At 43.5% G+C, this 23,041-nt stretch overlaps 1 protein-coding gene across 4 annotated transcripts; it reads left to right on the top strand.

Moving 5' to 3' along the window:
* DCUN1D1 (defective in cullin neddylation 1 domain containing 1) lies at positions 1-22,084 on the top strand. Of its 4 annotated transcripts, none has more exons than XM_053307659.1 (7): positions 1-19; positions 11,012-11,228; positions 13,005-13,173; positions 15,828-15,958; positions 16,998-17,080; positions 17,667-17,763; positions 18,716-22,084. In XM_053307659.1, exons 1-7 carry the CDS (start codon positions 8-10, stop codon positions 18,793-18,795), a joined length of 789 nt encoding a protein of 262 aa, XP_053163634.1. In that variant the 5' UTR covers positions 1-7; the 3' UTR covers positions 18,796-22,084. The 4 variants fall into 4 exon arrangements, with proteins under 4 accessions (XP_053163634.1, XP_053163636.1, XP_053163637.1 ...); XM_053307661.1 differs by lacking the exon at positions 1-19 and adding an exon at positions 196-501; XM_053307662.1 differs by lacking the exon at positions 1-19 and adding an exon at positions 580-643.
* The last annotated feature ends 957 nt before the right edge of the window (positions 22,085-23,041 follow it).

Genomic DNA, 23,041 nt, shown 5'->3' with positions numbered 1-23,041 from the left:
GCTCCCAATGACGGGCTATGTGAGTGTGTGTCAGGATTTTACCTCTTCAGACCGGGCTCCCTCACAGGGGCGTCCCGCTGGAGGGACGGCGAGGAAGGCCGGCCAGCCTGCCTGTCCTGAGTGAGCGCCAGGGCCAACAGCGCCGCTGGCCGCTTCACGCGGGCCACCGCCCCACCCCCTCCTCCCCTCCCTCGCCCCCCGAGTGGAAGCTCCCGGGCAGCCCTCTGTAGGGCAGGGCCCGCCTGGCGGCTCTCCGGCCGGCCAGCCCCACTCTTGGTCTCCCGCACCGCGGCCCCGGCCCGGGGCGGCCCCGCCGCAGTGCGCATGAGCGGGTCGGCGGCGGCGGAAGGCAGGGCCCGCGAGGAGGAGCCCCGGGAGCAGCCGCCGCTGCTGCTGCTGCTGCCGCCACCACCACCACCATCTCTCCTCCTCCTCAGTGTCCGCCTGAGCCGGCTCGGGAGGGGAGAGAGAGACCCGCCGCCGCGCGCAGCCCCCACCATGGTGAGAGCCCAGCCCGCTCCGAGGCCTAGGCCGCTGAGGGAAGGAGGCGGGCGGGCGAGGAGCAGGGGAGGAAGGGTGGGACGGCGAACTAGCGCCGCCATCGCCTGGCAACGCGGGGCCTACCCGGGAAGGTGGCGGCGAGGTGGGGGCAATTGGGGGCCTCCTCCTCCTCCCCGGGCTTATCGCTCCGTCTGGCGGCGTGCTGCGTGTGTGTCCCTGAGGAGGGGACCCGCCGCCATCCCCGAGAGAGAGAGAGGTCTAGCGAGAGAAGGAGAGGAGAGGGGCTGCCTGTCAGCAGCGCGTCCTGCTCCCCCTCAGACCACCGGGGGGAAGAGAAAGGGCTCCGAAGGATGGGTGGGTGAGGGGGAGAGACTGGCAGGGCGCGTGTGCCAGGGTGGGGGCCTTCTCCCCCCCCCAACTGAGCATTAGTAGAGTAGGGGGTCTCTTCTTGGGGTGGGGTGCGCGTGGGAGTGGGGAGATGACTGGGTCTTGGAAACAGAACTCGGCTTGGGTGGCGGGGGGCACTGCTGTTTGCTTGGGGCTCCTGCTGCGGCGGGCTCGTTGCGCCGACCCCGGAGGAAGAAGGGGCTTGACTCCCCTGTGCCTGTGTGTGTAATCGCGATTTCTCTTTCTACCCTGAAAGAGTGAGTGCAAGAGGCAGCGGTGTTAGTCGGTTGCGAGGAAAACAACGCGCCCTGTAGCGCCTGAAGAAGGGAAGGCGGTGTGTGTGTGGGGGGGGGCGCTAACCATTTTACAGGGGAAGAAGCTTTCGTGGAGCAGAGACTTCTGCATAGAAAGTTGTCGGCCGATATCATTGGTGGGCTGTTGCGCTCACTCCTCTGGAGCTGTTCTGTTGCAGGCGGCTCTAAACGAAAATCTACCCCTAATGGATTGAATCGACAGACTTGACAAGGCCAGGAGGGTCCCCAGGAGTTTCCTCCTGCTGGGCAGATCTAGAAGAGAAAGCGACAGAACATCACTTGTCATGTCATCCGCAGCTCATCCTGGACAGCGATGCCCCTCTCTCTCTCTCTCTCTCTCTCTCTCTCTCACACACTCACACACACTCTCTCTCTCTCTCTCTCTCTCTCACACACTCACACACACACTCTCTCTCTCTCTCTCTCTCTCTCTCACACACACACACACACACACACACACACACACACACACACACGCGCTTTGGGGATTAGGACTTTCCTTGCTTCCTGGCAGACCAGAGCTACTCACCAGCAGCAATAGCCCACCTGATAGTCTCACAGTCTTGGAGACTGTGTACTGTAGCAAACCTTGATGCCAACCAGTGTTCCCTGTAAGAAGGATTCCCGGATGTTGTTGACTACAACTCCCAGCATCTCCAGCTGCAATGGCCTTTGGCTGGGGATTTTGGGAGTTGTAGTCAATCATGTCTACTGCCCTGGTGAATTCCCTGTTCCAGGTTCCCACCAGGGCATGGACAGAATCACTGGTGGCACCAATGTTGAAAACTCCAAGGCTTTTTGGAATCCTACTGGGTCCAGCAGCGTTTTTGGACAGATCATCCTAATAGGTCCACCACCCTTGCAGGGGTGGATTGTGGCTGTGAAACCAACCTTAACCAGGTAGTGGCCTGTCCATGACAATGGGCATTTTAAAAACTGTTTTAATAATGGTTTTATGTTGTTTTTACAGTTTTCGATTTTAACAGTTAGTTGATTTTAGTTTTATTTTAATGTAAACTGCCCTGAGCCATTTTTGGAAGGGTGGTTTAGAAAATAAATAAAATAACATCTTGGAACCCCTTGTACAGGGAACACTGATGCCAACTCTGTCCTCATTTCTTCTTGGGCAACACTATTACTAATGACAACTGTTAGGTACTCGTTCACTAGCTTATATTTTAAAATGCCATCACTTGCCAGTGATGCCCTTGTTTTGTCTATATGGGGCAAACAAGTTAGTTTCTGCAAGATAATAAATGGGCACAAAGCTGTCATCAAAAATGGCAGCATGCAGAGCTGGGGTGGGGGTGGGGGACAGTATCCCAGAACACTTCGTTGCTTACCTCAAAGTCACTATACTTTGTTGCTGTTCCAATATGCTATTTCTCAACTAGGATTCTCAGCAAGTTTGATTCTATTCAAGTTGAACTTAATCAGGACTATGGCTTTCTTTCCCACTACAAGAATTGAAGTAGCATAGCCAGAAATAGCCAGAATTAAAGTAGCATAGCCAGTAATCATATCATCGCTACTGATTACTGTTGTGGATGGAGAACTCTGTTCCTATCTTGAATACCTTTTGAAATCTGCATAGAAAAGCCACAGACCTATTACCCTCTTGTATTTACCCTCTTGTATTACCCTATTGGCCCTATTGTTTTTCTTTTTCCCTTTCAGAAATAACCTTTTATGTATCGAATGAAGTGGGCTCTAGTTCAGAAAGGTTTAATTGTTGTTTTAAAATTTAATACTACATTAAATGTGACAGTCTTCTAGTTGCCAAAAGACTGTTTTGTGTGTATTTCCATGTATTTGCAAACACGCTTTAAGTCCTCCTGATTTCAGAGAGACTTAGTTCCAAGTAATTATACTTAAAGCAGCAGCCCTGTGCATACTGACCCCAGGAGGAAGTCTTCCTGAATTCAGTGACTCTTGCTTCCCAATAACCATGATTAGGATGGGGCTGTAGGTTGTGCTCATATTTGTTTAGCTTGGTGGCTAGGTTTGGAAATAATATTAAATGACAATAACTTTTTGCTGTTAGGAATCCCTAATAAATGACAAGTGGAAGATGAACAACTGCTACAAGCTATTTTATAGGCTGAAATCCTCAAAAGCCTTGAGCAACTCCTGTGAAGTTAACATAATATTTTGTAATCAGTGACTGACATCCAGACTAACATGTGCACCAAAAAACATTGTCTGTGCACAATGGGGGAGAGGTGATCTTTGTTTATTTCCCCCCTTCTTTCAGTAGCCATCTGTGCCTCCAAAAAATATGTCCCTGAAGACTGAGGAACCTCAGAGGCATATTTTGGCAGGGCACCAAGGACTTCAAAAGGAAAGAGGAAAATCAACAACAACAAAAAACCCACCCCATTGTCATGTGTACGAAATGTTATTTGGCTCACACAATTTTAGTCTGTATATCAGTCACCAGTTTGAGAAATGTAGCCACAAAGGGTTTTTTTTACAATGTATTGATTGCATCAGTGGGCTTCTATTATATTATTATTATGAATAATAATAATAATATTGTTAGCTGCCCCATAAAAATGGTTCTCTGTGCAACTCACAACACAACATTAAAACATCCAATAAAAACACATCAAATCACAACACACACACAAATCTCAATACAAAACTTGGTTTTTAAAATTATTTTTTAAAAATCAATTTTAAAAAGCCTGAGTGAAAAGAAAGGTCTTCACCTGGCATCTAAAAGAACAAAGTGATGGTGCTAGGTGAACCTCACTGGGGAGGCTGTTCCATAAATCGGGTGCAACCACCAAAAGACCCTCTGCCTAGTCACCACGTGCCTTGCCTCGTTTGGCAGGGGCACTCGGAGCAGGGTCTCCAAAGAAAATCTAAAAGTCTGAGTCAGGACATATGGGGCAAGATGCGCTCTCATGTAACTCGGTCCCAAGCTGTTTAGGGCTTTAAAGGTTACAACTAGCACTTTGAATTGGGCCCAGAAATGGACTGGAAGATGGACTGTTAGTGGGCTTCAGCTATCTTATCCTGATAGAAGTGACCTAGGTACTTCCTAGCTATTTTTTTTTGCCTCAGCCACATTGCTCAGGCTTTCATTAAACACCTCTTAAGATTTCTCAGGAAGTACACACACCCAGGATGTTTTCTCTTTAAAATTAATTTGTTGTCTGCTCACACACCCCAACTCTGCTTCCTGGGATGAGACCAACACAATGGACTACTTATCTGATGTAAACATAAGCTTTGGCAAGTTATATTTATATACTGTAGTAGCTGTCTCAGGAGTGGAACATCATTTTTATATAGAAGATGGAAAGAAGTTCATCTGGATTCAGTTTCTTTGGCTATGTAGTAAGTTTTTAATATTTTCCTCCTGCCATTAGAACATGAAGCTATAGTAAAATGAATCTACTAGTGGAGGGTATATTATGACGTTCTTGACTAATACGTAGGCCAGTGATTCTCAAACTTGGGTCCTCAGGTGTTATTGGACTTCAGCTCCCATAATCCCCAACCAAAGGCCACTGAGGCTGGGGATTATGGGAGTTGAAGTCCAATAACACCTGAGGACCCAAGTTTGAGAATCCCTGGCGTAGGCTCTTGGAACCATGTGCCACATAAGAAATACATTTTGAAAATTCAGGAGATCATATTAATTCAAATTGTACATACTTATTGGAGCAACGGTAGTGATAGGATGTAGGGTTGCCAGCCAGAAGCCAAAGAATGTGAATGTTGCTTTAAATTTGCCAGTGCAAGGGGAGATAGGGCAGCTGTGGCTTCTTCTTCCCCTGCCTGCTGTCTGACACAGGCTCATCACTACAGCAAGCAAACGGAGTGTGGGGGAGAAATCAGGCCTCTTCTGTTGGACTGGGGAACTTAAAGCTTCTTATTGCTTTATATTAAAGCTTGTTATTGTATTGAATTTGCAGTCTGTCAGTTCTTATCTGGGTAGTAAGCTTGTGAATTGCATGGATCCTTTCCTGAAGATCAGAAGAGTTCTGTGCAGTTTGAAGGCTACCTATTTTGTTGTCACAGTAAATCAAATAAAAGCTCTAAATTTGGGGGGAAATGGGTTATATATAAATGTGAAGGAACTCAAGCAAATTCTTGTGTAAGCTCAGCAACTTCTGTCATAAACAAGTTATCTCAAATTGTTCTTTTAGTTGAATGGCCAACAGTTGGTTGGAAAACGTTTAGCAACAGGGACCTGAAATTCCCTTGCTTTTATATTCCAGCATCAGGTTCATGACATCACTCTAGAAACTCTTAAGACTGATGTCTGTATGTTTACAAAGTTGTTATGGAATGATAGTGGTGCATATTTATATGTTTAATGTTGACTTGTAGGTTGCTGTTTGTACTTCAGACATTTAAAACAAGCCACAGCACTCAACAGTCAAATGTGTAGGCTTTATTAGCTGTATATGGGAATCAGTTCAGATTATTTCTTTCTCTTTTTTTTAACTGTGACAGCTAGATAGCTCACAATTGATGTCACACTTATCTCTGGGCTTCATGTTTTGTCAGTTTTCAGGATCTAGAACTGAAGAAAAGTTCAGAAATGGTCACTTTTGTGTATGGTGGAGCTCAATATTTTCTTGCATTTACTTACGTTTCTGTGTTTGCATCATAAAAATCTAGTGTTTTTGAAAAACTAATTGGAGGCCTACCACCCTCCCAGATTGGACACCTTTCTGGGCAGATTTTGGCACTCCTTTTTACCTTGATTAGTCTTAGGTGTCTTCAGAAACTGTCATCTTTTACTTTTTGTATGGAACTCTGTTTTATAATTATGATTCTTAAAATATTCATTTTTATCCATGAATTATTTTTCTGAGTTTTTCTTTGGTTTACCATGGACACAGCTAAGTAGTAATGGCTACAGTGGCAGTATTAAAGTTATACAAATTTAGGTGCCTGAAAGCACAGCAGAAGTCGAGCATCTTTCCTGCTGTTCTAGCAGCTTTCCAGAACAAGGCTGCTGGGGAGGGATCTAAATAGAGTAATGCATGTGGTTCTACATGCTTTCGTCCATCACTAGATAGGGACTCTTTCCCTTCTCTGTGCAGCTGCCCTGCTGTCAGCACACCTGTAATGGTTATTTGTGTTGGTGATGATGATCTGTAAATAAAGCACCTTCAGAAGGGTGGCCAGTTTAAGTCTGTTGCAGCAAAAACAAGAGTCTTATGACACACATTTTTTGTAGCTTAAGCTTTCGTGGAATAGAGTCCACGTCATCAGATGCATGAAGTGTTATCCTCAGCTGGCAGGTATATAGACACATTGGTCCTACTGTTTACTCCCCCGCTGGCTAAATATACGAAATGGTCATGAAATGGTACAGTCTGTGCCAATTCTTTGTAAAGCTTATATTTATACAGGTTGAGTAGCTCTAATCCGGACATCTGAAATCCGGACTGCTCCAAAATCCGGAAACCACCACAGCTATTTTTAGTAAGTACAAAACATTATTTTCACATGAAATCTGAATTTCATCTCCACCTAAAATTCCATGTTTGAGTCTAACATGACCAGCAACATTATTGCATTGAAAATTTTCTCGCAATTAGTTTTCATTACATTTACAGCTACCTGTAGTTATCGTAAATTCAATGCTTATTTGATATAAAACCTAAAAAAAAATAAAAAAATACAGTGTACAGTAACCTTTCGTGTTTAGACTTGGATCCCATGCCCAAGATATCTCAGTATGCAAATAATCCAGAATCCGGAAAAGTCCAAAATCCAGAACACTTCTGGTCCCAAGCAATTCGGATAAGGGATACTCAACCTGTATAAGGTTAGCAAGCACAGTGGCAATTCACACCAGAGCAGCACAGTATTCCTAGCTTTGATATGTTAATTAACATGTGTGATTCTCTTATTTTTAGCATGGAGAGAGCAACTGGCCCCATTTAACCCCAGCACAGCATTTCTTCAGTGGCTGTTGCTGATGTCTCCCTTGAGTTTCTTCTTATACTGTGGGCCCTTTGGGGGCAGGAGACATCTCCTTCTTCTTGGTTGTTTTCTTTGTAAATAGCTTTGAGAACCTTTTCATTGAAAAGGGGTATATAAGAAGTAGTAGTACTAGAGAGGAAACCATTGTCTCGACTGAGGCCTAAATGGGCAGCATCAAATTTACTGACAGTTTTTCTCTAGAGTCTCCCTTTGAAGTTCCTCTGTTGCAGAATGGTGACTTTCAGGTCAGCAGCAGAGTACCCTGGGAGAAGAACCTTTGTATGGGTGTGTATCTGCCCACTGAGGATAACAGTTCATATATATGAAGTGGGCTCTGGTCCACTAAAGCTTAGTCCACAATATACTTGTTGGTCTTGAAGGTCCCACATGACTCTGGGTTTCTAGGACCACCGTGTTGCCTTCAGTGTCACCTTCTAATTTATTGTGCTGCACTTTGGTGATTCACAGATATTTATGATGATGTAGTCCCGTTGAACATGGTTCAGGTGTAGCTTGTAGCTAGAGTACTGAACTACACATTTCAGGTGACACAGGAGCCCAGTTCAGACATTATGCTGTATGAGAGTACAGTACACACATGCATGTGTTTGTGTGAATGACTGTAGCTGTCTGTGGTCATGTTGAAAGTGAACCTAGATATGGGGCCTTCAAATGCATGATACAGACAGGAAGTGTACTGCTGTACCTGCATTCACCATAACACTGTACCTGTGTACAGTTCTGTACCTGGATACACTGTACAAGTGTCGAACATAACATGTGAATGGACCTAGGGATGCTGTCCAAAATGACCCATAGGAACAAAGGAATCTGCCTTATACCGAATCAGACCCTTGGTCCCTCTAGCTCAGCATTGTCTACACCTACTGGCTGCCACTCTCCAAGGTTTCAGGCAGGAGTCTCTTCCAGCCTGACCTGGAGATGCCACCAGGGTGAAGATGCCGTCAGGTCTCTTTGTTGAGACCTCCCTCTCTTCTGTGTGGCAGCAGTAGTTCGCCATGTTGCGACAAGTGATATGTTTCCCTGCCCTCATGTCACAAGATTGGCTGGCAGAGGCAGGAAAATGCAGAGTGACGCCATGGCATGGACAGTATCCTTCTGTGTGTAATATGTAGTCCTGTTCTAAGAGGTTTGTGAATGGCTTCTTCAGACAGTTGAGTTGGCACTGAAGTCCTCAGCGGTGAACTTCCTTGAAGCTAGGGACATAGTTGGGAGTTCTGTTGCACAACCCAGGTGTTGCTGCCCAGGGCTGAGGACTGCACTGTTAAACCTTGGCAAACAGCAAACTAACAGACTATGCTCGCTGTGTTCTTCAAAGAAAAGAAAGGAAATGCTTTATGAGAATTTTTAATTTTGTGCATGTAGGATTATGAAATTACACCTTTGCATCTTTCTGTTTCTAGTTTACAGTGGCCGGGGTCCTAGGAACCACACAGCTATTCCTGTGCACCCAGGAGGCCTTTGGGCTTGTGCCTCTCTAGCAGCAGCCCCTCATGCTGCATGGCAAGGCTCTTTCGAATCCACGAGGAACTTCAAAAGTAGTTTGTGATATGCCATTGGTTGTGATATGCCGGCTACTCTTCAAAGTCTCGCTGGGCACACCCAAGCCCTTGGACATGGCTAAATGGCTCCTTGGATTCCAGCCCATGCAGCCAGATTCCCTGATTAGTGTATTATCACTCTGTAATTATCACTCTGTGCAGGTTGCTGTAGGGAGGTGCATTTTTAAATACGTGGCCTTTCTATTCTTGGCTTCTGCCTGAATTCTGTAGTTTGCTGCTATTCTGTTTCTGTATAGTTTTGGTTATGTTCTTTGTCTGAAACCATTTTTGTCTTGTCTGTTCATTTTCTCTTTTCCCTCACTTTCTCTCTTTCTAAGAGGTGTTTAACATTTCTAGATTTTTTTTCCTATCACCTGTTCACGTAAGAACCTGCCCAGTCTCTGAGATTTGGCTTATAGTGCCCCCTGCCTGAAGGGGTTAAGTGAGTGGCAACAAGTGCTAAGACCTCTTCTGTGTGGTGTCCCATCTTTGGAATTCCCTCCCCAGAGGTATTCAGATAGCACCAAGTTTGCTATCTTTTAGGAGAAGAAGAGGCTTTGATTCTCCCAGGCATTTGGTGGATGCTTGGTTTTGCTCCTGCTTAGAGCACATAGTAGTTCTAAATTTCTCAGGGTTTATGCATTGTGTTTCCTGTTGTGAGATTCCTTGCAGGCATCAAGCAAAAAGGAGGGCAGAATTTTTTTAAAAAATGTTTTTAATTTTAAAAAAAATTATACAGAGAAGCATGGTCATGATGAGTATTGAGAGCCAGCGTGGTGTAGTGGTTAGAGTACTGGACTGGGACCGGGGAGACCTGAGTTCAAATCCCCATTCAGCCATGAAACTAGCTGGGTGACTCTGGGCCAGTCACTTCTCTCTCAGCCTAACCTACTTCACAGGGTTGTTGTGAAAGAGAAACTCAAGTATGTAGTACACTGCTCTGGGCTCCTTGGAGGAAGAGCGGGATATAAATGTAAAAATAAATAAATAAATAAATAAATATTTCTGCACAGGCATAAATAAAATCTGACTACCCTTAAAGTTTTGCTTGTGAGCTCCTTTTTCACTGGTAAATGTTGAGGCAGGGATTCTCAAACTTGAGTCCCCAGATAGCTTCAGCCATTGTGACTGGGGATTATAAGAGTTGAAGTCCATCTGGGGACCCAAGTTTGAGAATCCTTGAATTGAGGGATATAAAGAGGAACATCTTAAACGATGTCCCATTCATGGCTTCTACACTTTCTTACTTAAACCAAGGGAAATCAGTAACCGTAGATGTGCATGGCTAAGTGGATTCTTGTCACTGTTGTAACATTATAGTGTTTGTTTTATCATGGAAAGACTTGGCATAGTAAATTTTCCTCACCTGATGGTGCTCTCGTTTGGCCTTCTTTCCTGGCTGTGTTTGTGAGATGCCTCTGAAGAATCCACAGCAGTCAGGATGCATAGTTAGGTGTTAAGTTACTGTATCCTCCTCCCTATTATGATATAATTTGCAATACTGAGAAGAATTATGCTTAGTTTCCTGTGCTATAAATTTAGCCTTCAGTAAATAGGATTTCAGTAAAGTATAGACTGTGATCTAAAGGGGTTTTTATGTTGTCACCTTTTTAAAAATGCATGTTTGTGCCATTGTCTCTTCAAACTCCCCCAAATTCAGTCAGTGGTTTGGGGGTTTTGGTGTGGGAACAATACTTAAAGCGAAACTGCCAGTGATATGTGTACAGTGTTCTTTCCAGCTTTATTTTGCTTTTATGTCAAACCATCTTTTGAACCTGAGGGAATGTAAGGAGCCATTTGCAGGTTCTGAAGAGGAAATTGACAAATTGGGGCACCTTTGTTTCAAGCTGCTGTTTCCCGATTAGGCCCTGTGATGTTTTTGTAGAGTTTTTAGAGGATGTGCGGTATATTAGTATTCACATGGTTGTGATGTTCTCACAAATCCATAAGTTAAGTTGCTGGCTATTTCGAACTGGAAGAAGAAATTCTATATAACCGTGTCTTAATGTGAAAGTATTTGACCCAGTTACATGGTTGATTGTGTTGGACTTGTGAACTGTATTAAGCAGCATTGAGCAATATTTTTTGTAGTTAAATTCCTAAATAAATAGGAGTCCAGACAAGATAAGGAATCTGTACCCTAAGCAGATGTTTACATATGTATGTCTCGATCCTCTGTCAGACAACATTCCTCACTTGTAGAGAGGTGTGTCTCTAGGTTCTCTAAGCTTCTTTTCCCTCCAGGGAAGGACAAGTCAGGTCTCACTATTGTGTCTTCTGATACTTTTCCAGAACAAATTGAAGTCATCACAGAAAGATAAAGTTCGGCAGTTTATGATCTTCACACAGTCCAGTGAAAAGACCGCGGTTAATTGTTTGTCTCAAAATGATTGGAAGTTAGATGTTGCAACAGATAACTTTTTCCAGAATCCTGAACTGTATATACGAGAAAATCTTAAAGGATCATTGGACAGGAAAAAGTTAGAACAGCTATATAACAGATATAAAGGTGAGTACAAGGCACTTCTGTTGAAAAAAATATGTCTTGCATGCAGTATCTGTTTATAGATTCCATTCTGTTTGGAATGCAGGCTGTGAACCTGGGGTAGAGTGATTTCCATCCTGAGCAAGCCAAGGAGGGAGACAATTCATGACCGACAGGTGTTAGGAGAGCAGCTTCTTTCTCTCTCTCTCCTCATATTACTGGCATGGAATCCGAATTACCTTGCTTGTCCTCCTCAAATATGTCTTGCTCAAAAATGGCTTATTTCTCAGCCTCCTGCTCCCAAAGGCCTGTGTGTCTAACTGTAATTATGTCAGAAAAGTAGCATCTCTGTCCCTGCATGCACCTGCTCAGCAGTCAAAGAAGAGTGCCCTTTAGACACGTTCCAGCTGCTTTTTTTTTTTTTGTTCTGGACCCTCACTGCTGATTATGAATGGCACAGCTCACCTGGCAACTGGAGTGTTTGGTTTGGCGTGGTAGTCAGTCTGGAAGAAAACTACTACTTCTTCTACATGTATTTAGATACCGCCTTCCAGCCAAACTTTCCAAAGCAGTATACACAGAAAAATAAACATGTTTCCCTGTTCCCAAAGGGCTCACAATCTTAAAAGAAAAAACTCAAGTGGTGCTGTGTTGCGGTTGATTAGGGCCAGTTGTCCTTGGCCTGGGGTTATCTACTAGGCCCATAAATCTTTTTTTTTTTTTTAAGAACAAAAAACAAAAGCAGCCAGTTCCCTTCCAACATTCCCACCTCTCATTCCCACTGCCTTAGCTTTGCAAGTAGATTTCCACAGGGTGATTTCTCCTGGCTGTGGCCCCCTCATATCTGAGCTCTCTCTGTCAGTTTTCTGAGGGCAGTAGTTGCAACAGCCAAAATATGCCACTCCCCTCCACCTCTGAGAAACAGCAGTGATACGATGGGACTACTAGGCTTGCTCTTGAAGCAGCTAGATACCACGAAAGCATTTTTTTTAAACTCGGGCAACAACAGGTATGCCGTTATCAATAATAATAATAATTATTATTATTAGCATTATTAGCATTGGTTTAGTATTAGTATTTTGTATTGTATAAGGGAGGTCAGTATTAGTATCCCCATATTACAGATGGGAAGCTAAGGCTGAGACAGTGCCTTATCTAAAGCTACCTAGTGAGTTCATGGCCGAGGTGAGATTCAAGCCAGGGAAATCTTGATTCACAACTCATTGTGCTAGCCACCACTTTATGCCAGCACTCCCGTTTGATCTAGATGCCCAACCACTGTTGGGCCACTGTGTGAAACAGGATGCTCAACTAGATGGGCATTCTTGGGCCTGTTCCAGCAGGGCTGTTCTGATGTTCTAACCTGTCCACATTCCTCCTCCTGTGGCAAGTCATCTCTACCCTTCATCTACTGTAATTTGTCACATCTCCCTTTTCCCATTCAATTTCTCCCAAGAATCTTCTCTCCTTGACTGTGCCTCAACCTCTGTTCTTAGGAAAGGCTAGATAATTGTCCTTCAGTTACAGGAGTGAGTCAAGAGATTGATTCTTCATCTCCTCTCTGAAATGGGTATAAGTGGCCACCTACCTTACAGCACAGCTGTGACCGCAAGCACTTTAAAAAACACACACACTTTGAACATGCTGCATAAGAGATGATTGTCAAATGGCAGCTGCCAGCATTTTATGCCCTGGGGTTAATAAGTGGATTCTGATGTGTACACTACTGTATTCGTGTTAGTAAGAATGGCTTCAGAAAGTTGTGATTTTTTTCTTTCATTTCACATTTACATCTCCAAGATCCTCAAGATGAGAATAAAATCGGCATAGATGGGATTCAGCAGTTTTGCGACGATCTTGCCCTTGACCCAGCAAGTATTAGTGTATTGATCATAGCCTGGAAGTTCAGAGCTGCAACGCAATGTGAATTCTTAAAGATGGAATTCATGGATGGGATGACAGAACTAGGGTAAGTGCTCAACAGGCATATGAAGCTAGCCCAACCCCTGCCATAGAAGTTTTCAGCACATTGTGATAGGCAAATGGGAAAGAGCCCTTCACGTGCTAGTGAGAGAGAGAGAGAGACTTCTCGTGCCACCGATTTCCTATTGCCAAGCCATGCACTGGGGAGTTGGGGCAGCTCTAGGATCTCCTGGATGCCAGGCTTTCAGCATTGTCCTCCACCCTCACAAAGCCCATGGGAAGCAGATGAGCTGGCATGTTGCTCTGGCTAGGAACAAGTTGTGACCCTTCCACCAAATCCAGTATGTTGCTCCCTTAACTGAGGGGAGCATAGGGTCAGACTATAAATGGAAAATAGTGGCTTACATAGTGCGCAGCACTCTGCTGATGGAAGAGCAAAGCACACATACTGGTTCTGTGAAACAGCAATGCCTGTCAATGCTGCTAACAAATGCTGAGAGCCTCCGTGGCTCCTACGGACTGCGTCTACACTGTAGGATGCTTCTCCCATCATTCCCAATGGGAGAAGCATCCTGTAGAATTGTGTCTGCACTGTAGGATGCTTCTCCCATTAGGAATGATGGAAGAAGCATCCTCCAGGGCAGATGCAGTCCATAGGAGCCATAGAAGCTCTCATCATTTGTTAGCAGCATCGATAAAGCTTCCCATTCTTCCATCAGCAGGGTGCTTTGCAGTATGTAAGCCAGTATTCCAAACAAATCTGCTACTAGAGCTCTCTTCATAATATGTGTTTAGGGTTCCGGCTGCTAAATACTGGCAAACGTGTTGGTAAGAGAAAGCACAGATGGTATATTTCTGTATGGCAATTAAGCACTTCTTTTAAGACTATGCCTGTTCACCAGAACAGGAAGGTGCAACATCTCCATAATCATTTAAATTAAATGTACCCACTTTTAAGACCCCCCCCCCCCCACAATGGTGCTCTCCCTCCTCCCCTTCCTGGCTGTGTTTGTGGATTATGTTCCCCGCTGTAACCATGTTCACAGATCTGAAGAGAAGATGTGTTGAAGCCTAAAAGGGGTTTTTATAATTTATTGGGGACACGGCCCCAACCATCATTGTTTACTGAGAACATTTCAACTTCTTAGTATTTATAACATATGTGAACTTGTATTTTCACCACAAGTTAGTATGTGTTAGATAAACCATGTATCTCCTTGCCAAAATTAATGTGACATACTGAGCAATGTTATGCATGTGGTGGAATGTAATGGTTGCAGAGTTGTGCAAGCACAAAAATAGTGCAAATGGTGTTGCATGGCAGTGAAGCCATTATATGTACTGTCACACAACTCTGCTTGAACAACTGCGCAAACATCACATTCCACCGAGCACATAACATTGCACAGTGTGTCCACCAAGATTATTTATTAAAGCACTGTTTGGTCATAAATACTTTTCAGAATTTTATTTGAAAATTTGCTTGTCTCCGTGGCCATTGGCCTGTGGGGTCCTGCAGGGTTCGGTCTTGTCCCCCATGCTGTTTAACATCTACATGAAACCGCTGGGAGAGGTCATCCGGGGACTTGGACTGAGTTGTCAGCAATATGCGGATGACACTCAGCTATATTTCTCCTTGTCACCTGATCCTAGGGAGGCAGTGGATGTCCTGAATCGGGGGCTGGAGGCTGTGATGGGTTGGATGTGGGCTAATAAACTGAAATTGAATCCAGACAAGATGGAGGTCAGTAGGAGAACCAATCGGGATGAGGAGATTTTACCAGTTCTGGATGGGGTTGCACTCCCCTTGAAGGAGCAAGTATGCAGTTTAGGGGTACTACTGGACCCGGCTCTGCTTTTGGAAGCTCAGGTGGAGGCGGTGGCCGGGGCACCTTTGCACGGCTTCGGCTAGTGCGCCAGCTGCGTCCCTTTCTTGAGAAGGCAGCTCTGGCCACAGTTACCCGTGCCTTAGTCACGTCACGGCTGGATTACTATAACGTGCTCTATGTGGGGTTGCCCTTGAAGAATATCCGGAAAATGCAGCTAGTGCAAAATGCGGCAGCTAGGGTTTTCTCTGGAGCTGTCCAGTGGGAGCACATCACACCCATTCTGAAAGAGTTGCGCTGGCTGCCAGTTCGTTTCCAGGTCCAATTGAAGGTGCTGGTTTTGACCTTTAAAGCCCTTAACGGTTTGGGCCCAGGATACTTGAGGGACTGCCTGCTCCCAAGGGTAGCTGCCTGCTTGACGAGGTTGTCTGAGGGGCTCTGCTCCAGGTGCCAACAATGAGGGAGGCTAGGTTGTCGTGCACTTGGGACAGGGCCTTCTCTGTTGCTGCCCCCAGACTCTGGAATGCTCTCCCGGTGGGTATCCGCTCTTCAGTCTCCATCACAGCTTTTAGAAAGCATATCAAATCGTGGCTTTTTACCCAGGTTTTTACATGATTGTCTCCACTGCTGCTTTGTGTATTTTGTACTGTTTTCATGCTAGTGTTTTAATTTATTTCTTTTTTAAATCAGATTTGTTTTTATATTTTTAAGCTCAATATTTTAATGTGTCTTTTTTATAATCTTGTTTTTAAATTTTATTGTGAGCTGCCTTGGTATTTTCTTAATGAAAGGCGGGGTATAAATGTATGTATGTATGTTATAATACAGTAGTCATTGTGATGCCCAGACAAACTTTTTTTTCCTTTAAATACAGATGTGACAGCATAGAAAAACTAAAGGCTCAGCTTCCAAAAATGGAACAAGAATTAAAAGAGCCAGGAAGATTTAAAGATTTTTATCAATTTACTTTCAACTTTGCAAAGAATCCAGGACAGAAAGGTTTAGGTATGTTTGCTGATATTCTCTGGTACAGATATCTGATACAGATATGGGTGAGTCAAGCCGTATGGAGGAAGTCAAAATCCCTGTAAGGCTACTGCAGTATCTGAGGAAAAAATACCTTCCTTCCATCAGATGTAATGAGAACAAATTGGCCTGGTTCACAAGTTAATGGGAAAGGAAAGCTTTTGCTTTAACTTTAGGAAAAAAAACTATACTTCCAGGTTACATGGGAACTGTGGGTTGTTCCAATTCTGGCTTGTTAAAACAAATTAGGATCTGAAGCCACAGTTTGATCCTGGTTTTGTTTTAATAAACCATATATAGAAAAACTACAATTCCCCGAATTTGTATATATACAGAATTGTGGTTTTCAAACTAAATCCAGAGATGCTCTTCTGCTTGTGCAATTTCTTGCACAAGCAAAATCATACAAACTGCTCTTGAACTTACCTATTATAGCGCTGCACGGACTTTTGTGCAAGTTCTTGAACAAGTGTTAATGAACGCATGCCACTATTTTCCTTCTGCTCATGGTTCTTTGGATCTTCTAATCCATGGTTTCCTGTTACATGTGAACCAGTCCATTGGGATCACATGGGATCAGGCTACTCAGTGTCCCCCAAGCAGAAGTCTTTCTTACAAGATCTTGCCTCCACCATGTAGGGCTTTCAGCAAACTCTGCTTGTGAGACAGTGCTTCTGACTGCTCTGTTTCTGAAGGGAGCTTCATTTGCCAAAGGACAAGCTCTCCCCATATTCTGGTGTCCATTCAGAAACATAGCACAAAGACTGGTGGGGTGGAAGGAGAAAGTGAAGCCCCACTGCACAACCTCTTGTCTGCATTGGCCCCAGTTCTGGTTGTGGGAGTCTTCAATATCTTGGGGAAAGGGAGAATCCTGAAGGTTCTTGGCACCCTCAGAGTGTTCTTATCCTGAGAGAGTTTTCATCAGTAACCATTGATTGATTATGAATTCCAAGTTAGCAAGCCTAAAAAAAAGTTGAATTTCCCCCTTTTGATTTTTTATTTTATTTTAATGTTACAGACTTAGAAATGGCGATCGCCTACTGGAATTTAGTACTTCATGGAAGATTTAAATTCCTAGACTTGTGGAACAAATTTTTATTGGTAAGCTCAAATATCAGATGCCTCATTAGGAACAACTAGATGTTCCGTCCTGGAAGGTTCTGCAGCTGGCCTTGTTGCCAGCCTACTCTAGAAGAGACCCAGGCTGACCTTTTGCCTGCCAGCCGTTCTCAGCAGCTGATGGCCTCTGGGCCAAATCCACGTTGGGGACAACTGGCAGCTGTCCTTGCTTCTAAAGCTTTGAATGGTTTTTAAACTTGGAAGATGAGGAATGTATGGATGGCAGCACAACAAATCATATATTTTCCCCAATCCCAAATGATAAATTCTACATTTCTCCTGGATATATTTTACAGAATACTTATGGTTCTCCCTTATACTGAGTAAGACAACTGGTCCATCTGGCCCAGGAGTGCTTGCTCCCAACGGGGTGGTAACACTCCAGGGTCTCAGACACAGGTTTTCTCAACACCTGCTATCTGATCTTCTTTTAACTGGAGATGCTGGGGGTCGAACCTGAGACCTTTGGCTTGCAAAGTACATCCTCTGCCACTGAGCTGCCACTTCTGACCTGCTGAAGACTAAATCAAATAGCTCCATTTGTGATGATGGTTTTTCCCTCAAACAGGAACACCATAAAAGATCTATACCGAAGGACACTTGGAATCTTCTTCTAGACTTCAGTGCAATGATAGCAGATGATATGTCAAATTATGATGAGGAAGGTAATACTGCTACTTGATCCTGTCACTGAATATTTGGAATGTTTTTTTCTTCTCATGTGTCCCTCTCTGTATACCAATCCTTGAATGAGTAAATCGTCCTCCACAGTCGGTTCTGTGTTTGCACAGTTTGTGCTACCAGAAACTTCAGTACCCATCCACTATCTCTTTTCACTACAACATCTGTGAATTTGTTGGCACTGTGACATGTTGTGTTTAATTGTGAGGGGAATTGCAGACATACAAAGTTTATGCAGCTTCCAGAAAATAAGGTGTATCCTTTGCACAGACACTGGGCAAAATACAAGAAGAACATATTTATATACCACTTTTCAGCCAAAGTTTCCAAAGCTGTTTACATAGAAAATAAATAAATAAATAAGATGGATCCCTGTCCCCAAAGGGCTCACAATCTAAAAATGAAAAATAAGATAGACAAGAGCAACAGTCACTGGAAGGACACTGTGGAGGGGGGTGGATAGAGCCAGTTCTGGATAGAAATCCAGGAATCTTCTTGTGCAAAAGGGTCTGTATGTGAAGTGATGCACAGTGATTGTTTTGTTTTTCAACTTCTGTTCAGAAAAGAAATTAATTCATTATCATAAATTGGAAGGATATGGTTTTGTACATTATACAAACTTTTCCAACTTTTGCTCCCATATCTTTGAAAATTGTATATTGAGGAGAGACTGTCTCAAGATTGTTCAATAAAAGCAGGATAACTTTAAAACATGAAATAATAAAATAAGAATACTGGCCTACCTTGCAGGGCTGTTTTGAGAACTTAACTAGAGAACCTATGTGAAGCGCTTTGAACGTTTGAAATTTGCTGCAAAAATGCTGAGTATTTTTTTAATCCCCCCTCCCCGGTAAGAGCTGTTAAAAATTCTTGTTTTATTTCATTAAAACTTTACAAGAGGGTTATAACTCATCTTTATTTCCTCCTTTCTCCCAGGGGCTTGGCCAGTTCTGATCGACGACTTTGTGGAATTTGCACGCCCTCAAATTGCTGGGATCAAAAGTACGACAGTGTAGTGCTAAATGAACCTTCTAGAATGTACAAATAAACATAATGGGGGAAAATTGCACAGTCAATTTCTGCTGACTGGACTGAACAGGACTGAAGACCAATCCTCAAGAAAGAGAGGCTGAGGGTTGAGGATCTATCTTGGACCATAACAGACAATGGATGGTTTGGGCTTCTCTCCTAGCCTGGGCCCTCTTTGCTCATTTGAAAACTCCCAACATTGTGGATACCATCGTTTTCTTCCTTTTTTCTTCTTTTAAATGGAGCACCCTAATCCTTTTCATAAATCTTAAAATATTTCTGGATGGTTATTTTGAAAGTTCTGGTTCCACCTCAGGCACGTGCTGTCTTCACCAAACAAACCCTTTGGCATAAGAGTGTCACAGATCAGCATTGCAACTCGTTTGTTTTATTTTTTTAAAAAAAACCTTAAATAACTTGCTTTTGGGCTAACTGCAAAGACTATGCTGATAGAGAATATCCTAAAAGAGTGATATGTTGAAGTGTGTTGGATCTGGTTTCTTATGATCGCTTTACAGGTATTGTCAAAGTGCGTGGTGAGGGATCTTTGTCCGTCTGTCCGTTCAAAGCAAATGTAGAAAGACCCCAGCGAATGCCTGTGTTTTCCTCCCCACTCCTCCAATATCAGTAAATCCAGCTCTATGGGTGCTTGACTGAAGTTTTATTGTGTCTAACTATGAACACTGTTGAAACCGCAGCACAGTTACTGTGCACTGAACGGTACCCATATTTTAATAATCTAGTCAGAAACACTGGGTGCCTAATGTAGAAAGTTGAACGGCCATCGGGGGCCCTGTCCCATGTAAAGCTTGTTTGAGTCTGCCTCTTAGTTCCGTCACCCCCATGTCGTGGGTGGCTTCCATTGGCTGCCAGCACCCCAGCTCTGTTCACCATGTTTCTTCCCAAGGCCAACCATGCAGTATCAAAGGGAACAGGCTGGAACTCGCCAGACCAGTAAGTGCACAGGACTAGTGGTGAAGCTAGCTTCACCATTTAACTTGGTAGTGCTGTTCCAGGGCAAGGCTGGGCAACTTCTCCGGTGAATGGAGACGTTTCTCCTTATTACCCCATAACCCTTGGGGCAGATTAGTGTAACTGCTGTTCTTCACTTAACTCCAGTGTCCACGTGTTTGATTCCAATTGACACAAAGTGGGCCGTTACAATGAAGGTATCATGGCCCTTGGGCTGTGTACAATGTTGTTTCTAATTTCCAGGGGGTGGGAGGGTCAGGTTTGCAAAAGGGGGATGATTTGGTTTCATCTAGAATGTGGGTAATACGTTGCTCACAGCTGCTCTTAGAGTTGCCCAATAAAAATTTGTAGTATTGAAGTGCTCATTTCTTTGTCAAAGAAATCTTTCTTTTCCCCCCTAGAGTTCTATTGAAATGCTGAAACTTGAATACAGTGCTGAGTTTGTAATGTTTGCTACACAATATCGAATTCTTGATTAGGGCCAGGGAAGGTTTTGACTGTGGGTTTGGAATGGCAAGGCATGTGCTGTGGAGCTCCTCTAAGGTTAATGATTTGAGCCCTATAATATAAGTCTTTATAATGTCAACAGTACTGCCATGAGAGTCAATGCCATTGATTCTTATCAGATTTAACTGCAGATCTCTGTGGTTGCCAAACAGAGGCAGCAGTGCCCTGACCAAAAGCTCAGAGGGGCTGTGCATGGAGACCTGTGTGAGGAGGGGCTTCTCCATTCACGTTGGCAACAATGGGGGAGGGAGGGAGGGATGCATGCATGGGAGTTGTTGCTGACACTGGAGTTCCTGCTTAAGTGAAGCCCCTGCATGTGTGTCCTGCAACATCGCTGAGCCAGAACTCAGAAGTCCATCTTGCCCAGGCAAATGTAGATGATCTCAAGCACAATCCAGCCAAATGGGTTAAGCGTTTTGAGTGCAGCATGTACTTAACTCTGCCACAGTACTCAATAGACCATAAAAGTGTGCTTAACTTTGACTGGATCGTATGATCCAATGCAGATGTAACATTTCTCTATCTCTTAGCCATGGTTAAGAAACTGGGAGTGCTTCACTGGTGTGTGCCACCCGCTTTCCCTCCAGCATGCACTGTTTTTCAGCATTAACCACGTTAAACATCTCCTCAAAAGTTGATGCTCACCATGGCTAGCTCTAAATCATCAGTTAGAAGCAAGGTTAGGAGCTGGCTTTAACCAGGGTTTGCAAACTAAATATGGTATTAACTTTGGTGTAGATGTAATGCTAAACTTGGTTAATGCTGAAAAGGGTAGGGAGACAGGTGGCAGGAGCCTAGGCGTCTACCAACCTTTTAACCATGGATAAAAGATTGGGCAATATTCTAACTCTCCTTGGCCACAGTGTGCTTGTTCTGCCACTGCATTTGTGTTTAGATTTGTATATGTGTTTGTGTCACAGAACTGGCTGTTCACTTCAAACCGTGGTTTTAGTTCTTGTCTGTTTTACATGACAGCAGCACTTGAGATGCCTCCTGGCCCTCATGTCACCTCAGTGTCATGAGTGAGACTTAGCTGCTTGCTTAAAACATATCACTCCACAGGGAAAGCATTCTGAAGTGTCCCACTCAAGGTGTTTAATCTCTACAATAAGAGGTTCAGGCTCAGCATCTTACGCAGTGTCTCATGACTGGCGCCTCATGGATCCTTAATTAGAAACACACTTTTACGTACATGCTAGAATAATTTTTAAGAAAATCCTTGAGTATTAAAGTCCTTTTTTTTTTTTTAAACCCTGTATGCATTGAAGTTGTCAGAAAGGTGCCTCCCCAGCTGTGCCCTTTTGGTAAAGCTTAGTCTTGTGTTAATTCACGGGAACAATTGGATAAAATTGGGTATCTCTTCTCCAGCGGCTGGAATTGGCCAAGTCAAATATATTGCTTTATGGCTTTCAGTGTTTATTTTCTCTAGTTTGTGTAAATATCAGTGGAGACTTGAATTATGAAAACTCTACGAGGTGTGTGTGCTGTTTTCTGTCTTAAGAAAATTTGGGTACAGCTTTCTCAGAATGATTCATTGATGTATGCTGTGTATTTTTTGTGTTCTGGTGTTCTTGTGTTTTTTGTTTTGTTTTTAATGAAATGTACTTAACTCTATCCCGGTGCAAAAGTCTAAGGGTTGGGGCATAAATGCTGTGCTGTTTTTGTTTTTTAAGATTATTCCTTTTGCAATGTTGAGGCCTTTTCAACAAAATGGATTTTGCCATCGGTTTGGTACTACACAATTTATAATTACTGTGTAATTATAAAACTGCATTACATAAAGCATTGCTGTCTTAAGTAGCAGAGAAACTAAGGTTATTTGTGTCGCCGCCTCTTTGAATTTTAAGAGAAGGGCTTAGTTCACCAAACAGAAGCTGGCCAAACCCCTCTTTTCAGAGGGACGTGTACAGACCAAGCAATGCTTGGCTAGGTTGTGTCCAGTGGCAGGGATATATTTGGCCTAAGGGTGGTTTGCATCTGAATGTAAATGCCTGGCTGCTGGAAAGAGGAGCTGACGGACGGTGCAGTATTCTGTGTGTCTTCTAGAGAAATGTGCGCACAGTTGCCCAAGAGTGCTCTTGCGCAAATGCAAAAATCATACATGCACAGTTGCGTGGTGGACAGCCATTATTTCCAGTGGCCATGTATCATACAACTCAGTTCGTGCAATTTTTGCATTAGCACAAGAGCACTTCTGTGCAACTGTGCACACATTTCATTAAAAGGCACACACAAGACTGCTCAATATGTTGGCCAGTGAAAATTGCTCAGACATGTGCCCAAATGTATGCGTGCGATTGTTTTATTTAAAAGTTGTGAACTGAGTACTTACTTGGGTTTATGTTATTAATAAAACCAGCCCAAGCTTTGATCTGGCAGTAACCTTCCTCTTCATAAATAATTTACCTTTTGCCAAATGTTAGAAAAATGAATGAATGCTTTAAAAAAAAAAAAAAAACCACCCACATTTTGGGAGTTTATACTAAAATCTAGAATTAGAGATATCCAGCTACACAGAATAGTTGGGAATCAAGGTTGTATTTCAATCAAATGATGAGCATTTTTCTGTAAGTTGAATTGTAACTTCTTAAGAAAATCCCTCTTACAAACCAGAGGCAATAAAGTTCCAGCCCAATTGTCATGGTGAAATGTTCTCATTAATTATTTCAATTTGAAAAAGGAAACAAAAGCATGCTGAAGACTTTTTTTAAAAAAATCATGGTGGGGAGAAAGACGAGCGCAGAAAACTGCATA

Source organism: Hemicordylus capensis, chromosome 3 (genome assembly GCF_027244095.1).
Source record: "Hemicordylus capensis ecotype Gifberg chromosome 3, rHemCap1.1.pri, whole genome shotgun sequence".
NCBI classification, from domain to species: Eukaryota; Metazoa; Chordata; class Lepidosauria; order Squamata; family Cordylidae; genus Hemicordylus; species Hemicordylus capensis.
The sequence above is the reverse complement of the archived record's forward strand: the minus strand, read 5'-3'. Positions and strand labels throughout refer to the sequence as shown.

Coding starts and splice junctions, on each gene's coding strand:
- DCUN1D1 (XM_053307661.1), top strand. CDS start 325: ATGAGCGGGTCGGCGGCGGCGGAAGGCAGGGCCCGCGAGGAGGAGCCC. Junction 17,081..17,666: donor TGTGGAACAAATTTTTATTG/GTAAGCTCAAAT, acceptor TCCCTCAAACAG/GAACACCATAAAAGATCTAT. Junction 17,764..18,715: donor GTCAAATTATGATGAGGAAG/GTAATACTGCTA, acceptor CCTTTCTCCCAG/GGGCTTGGCCAGTTCTGATC.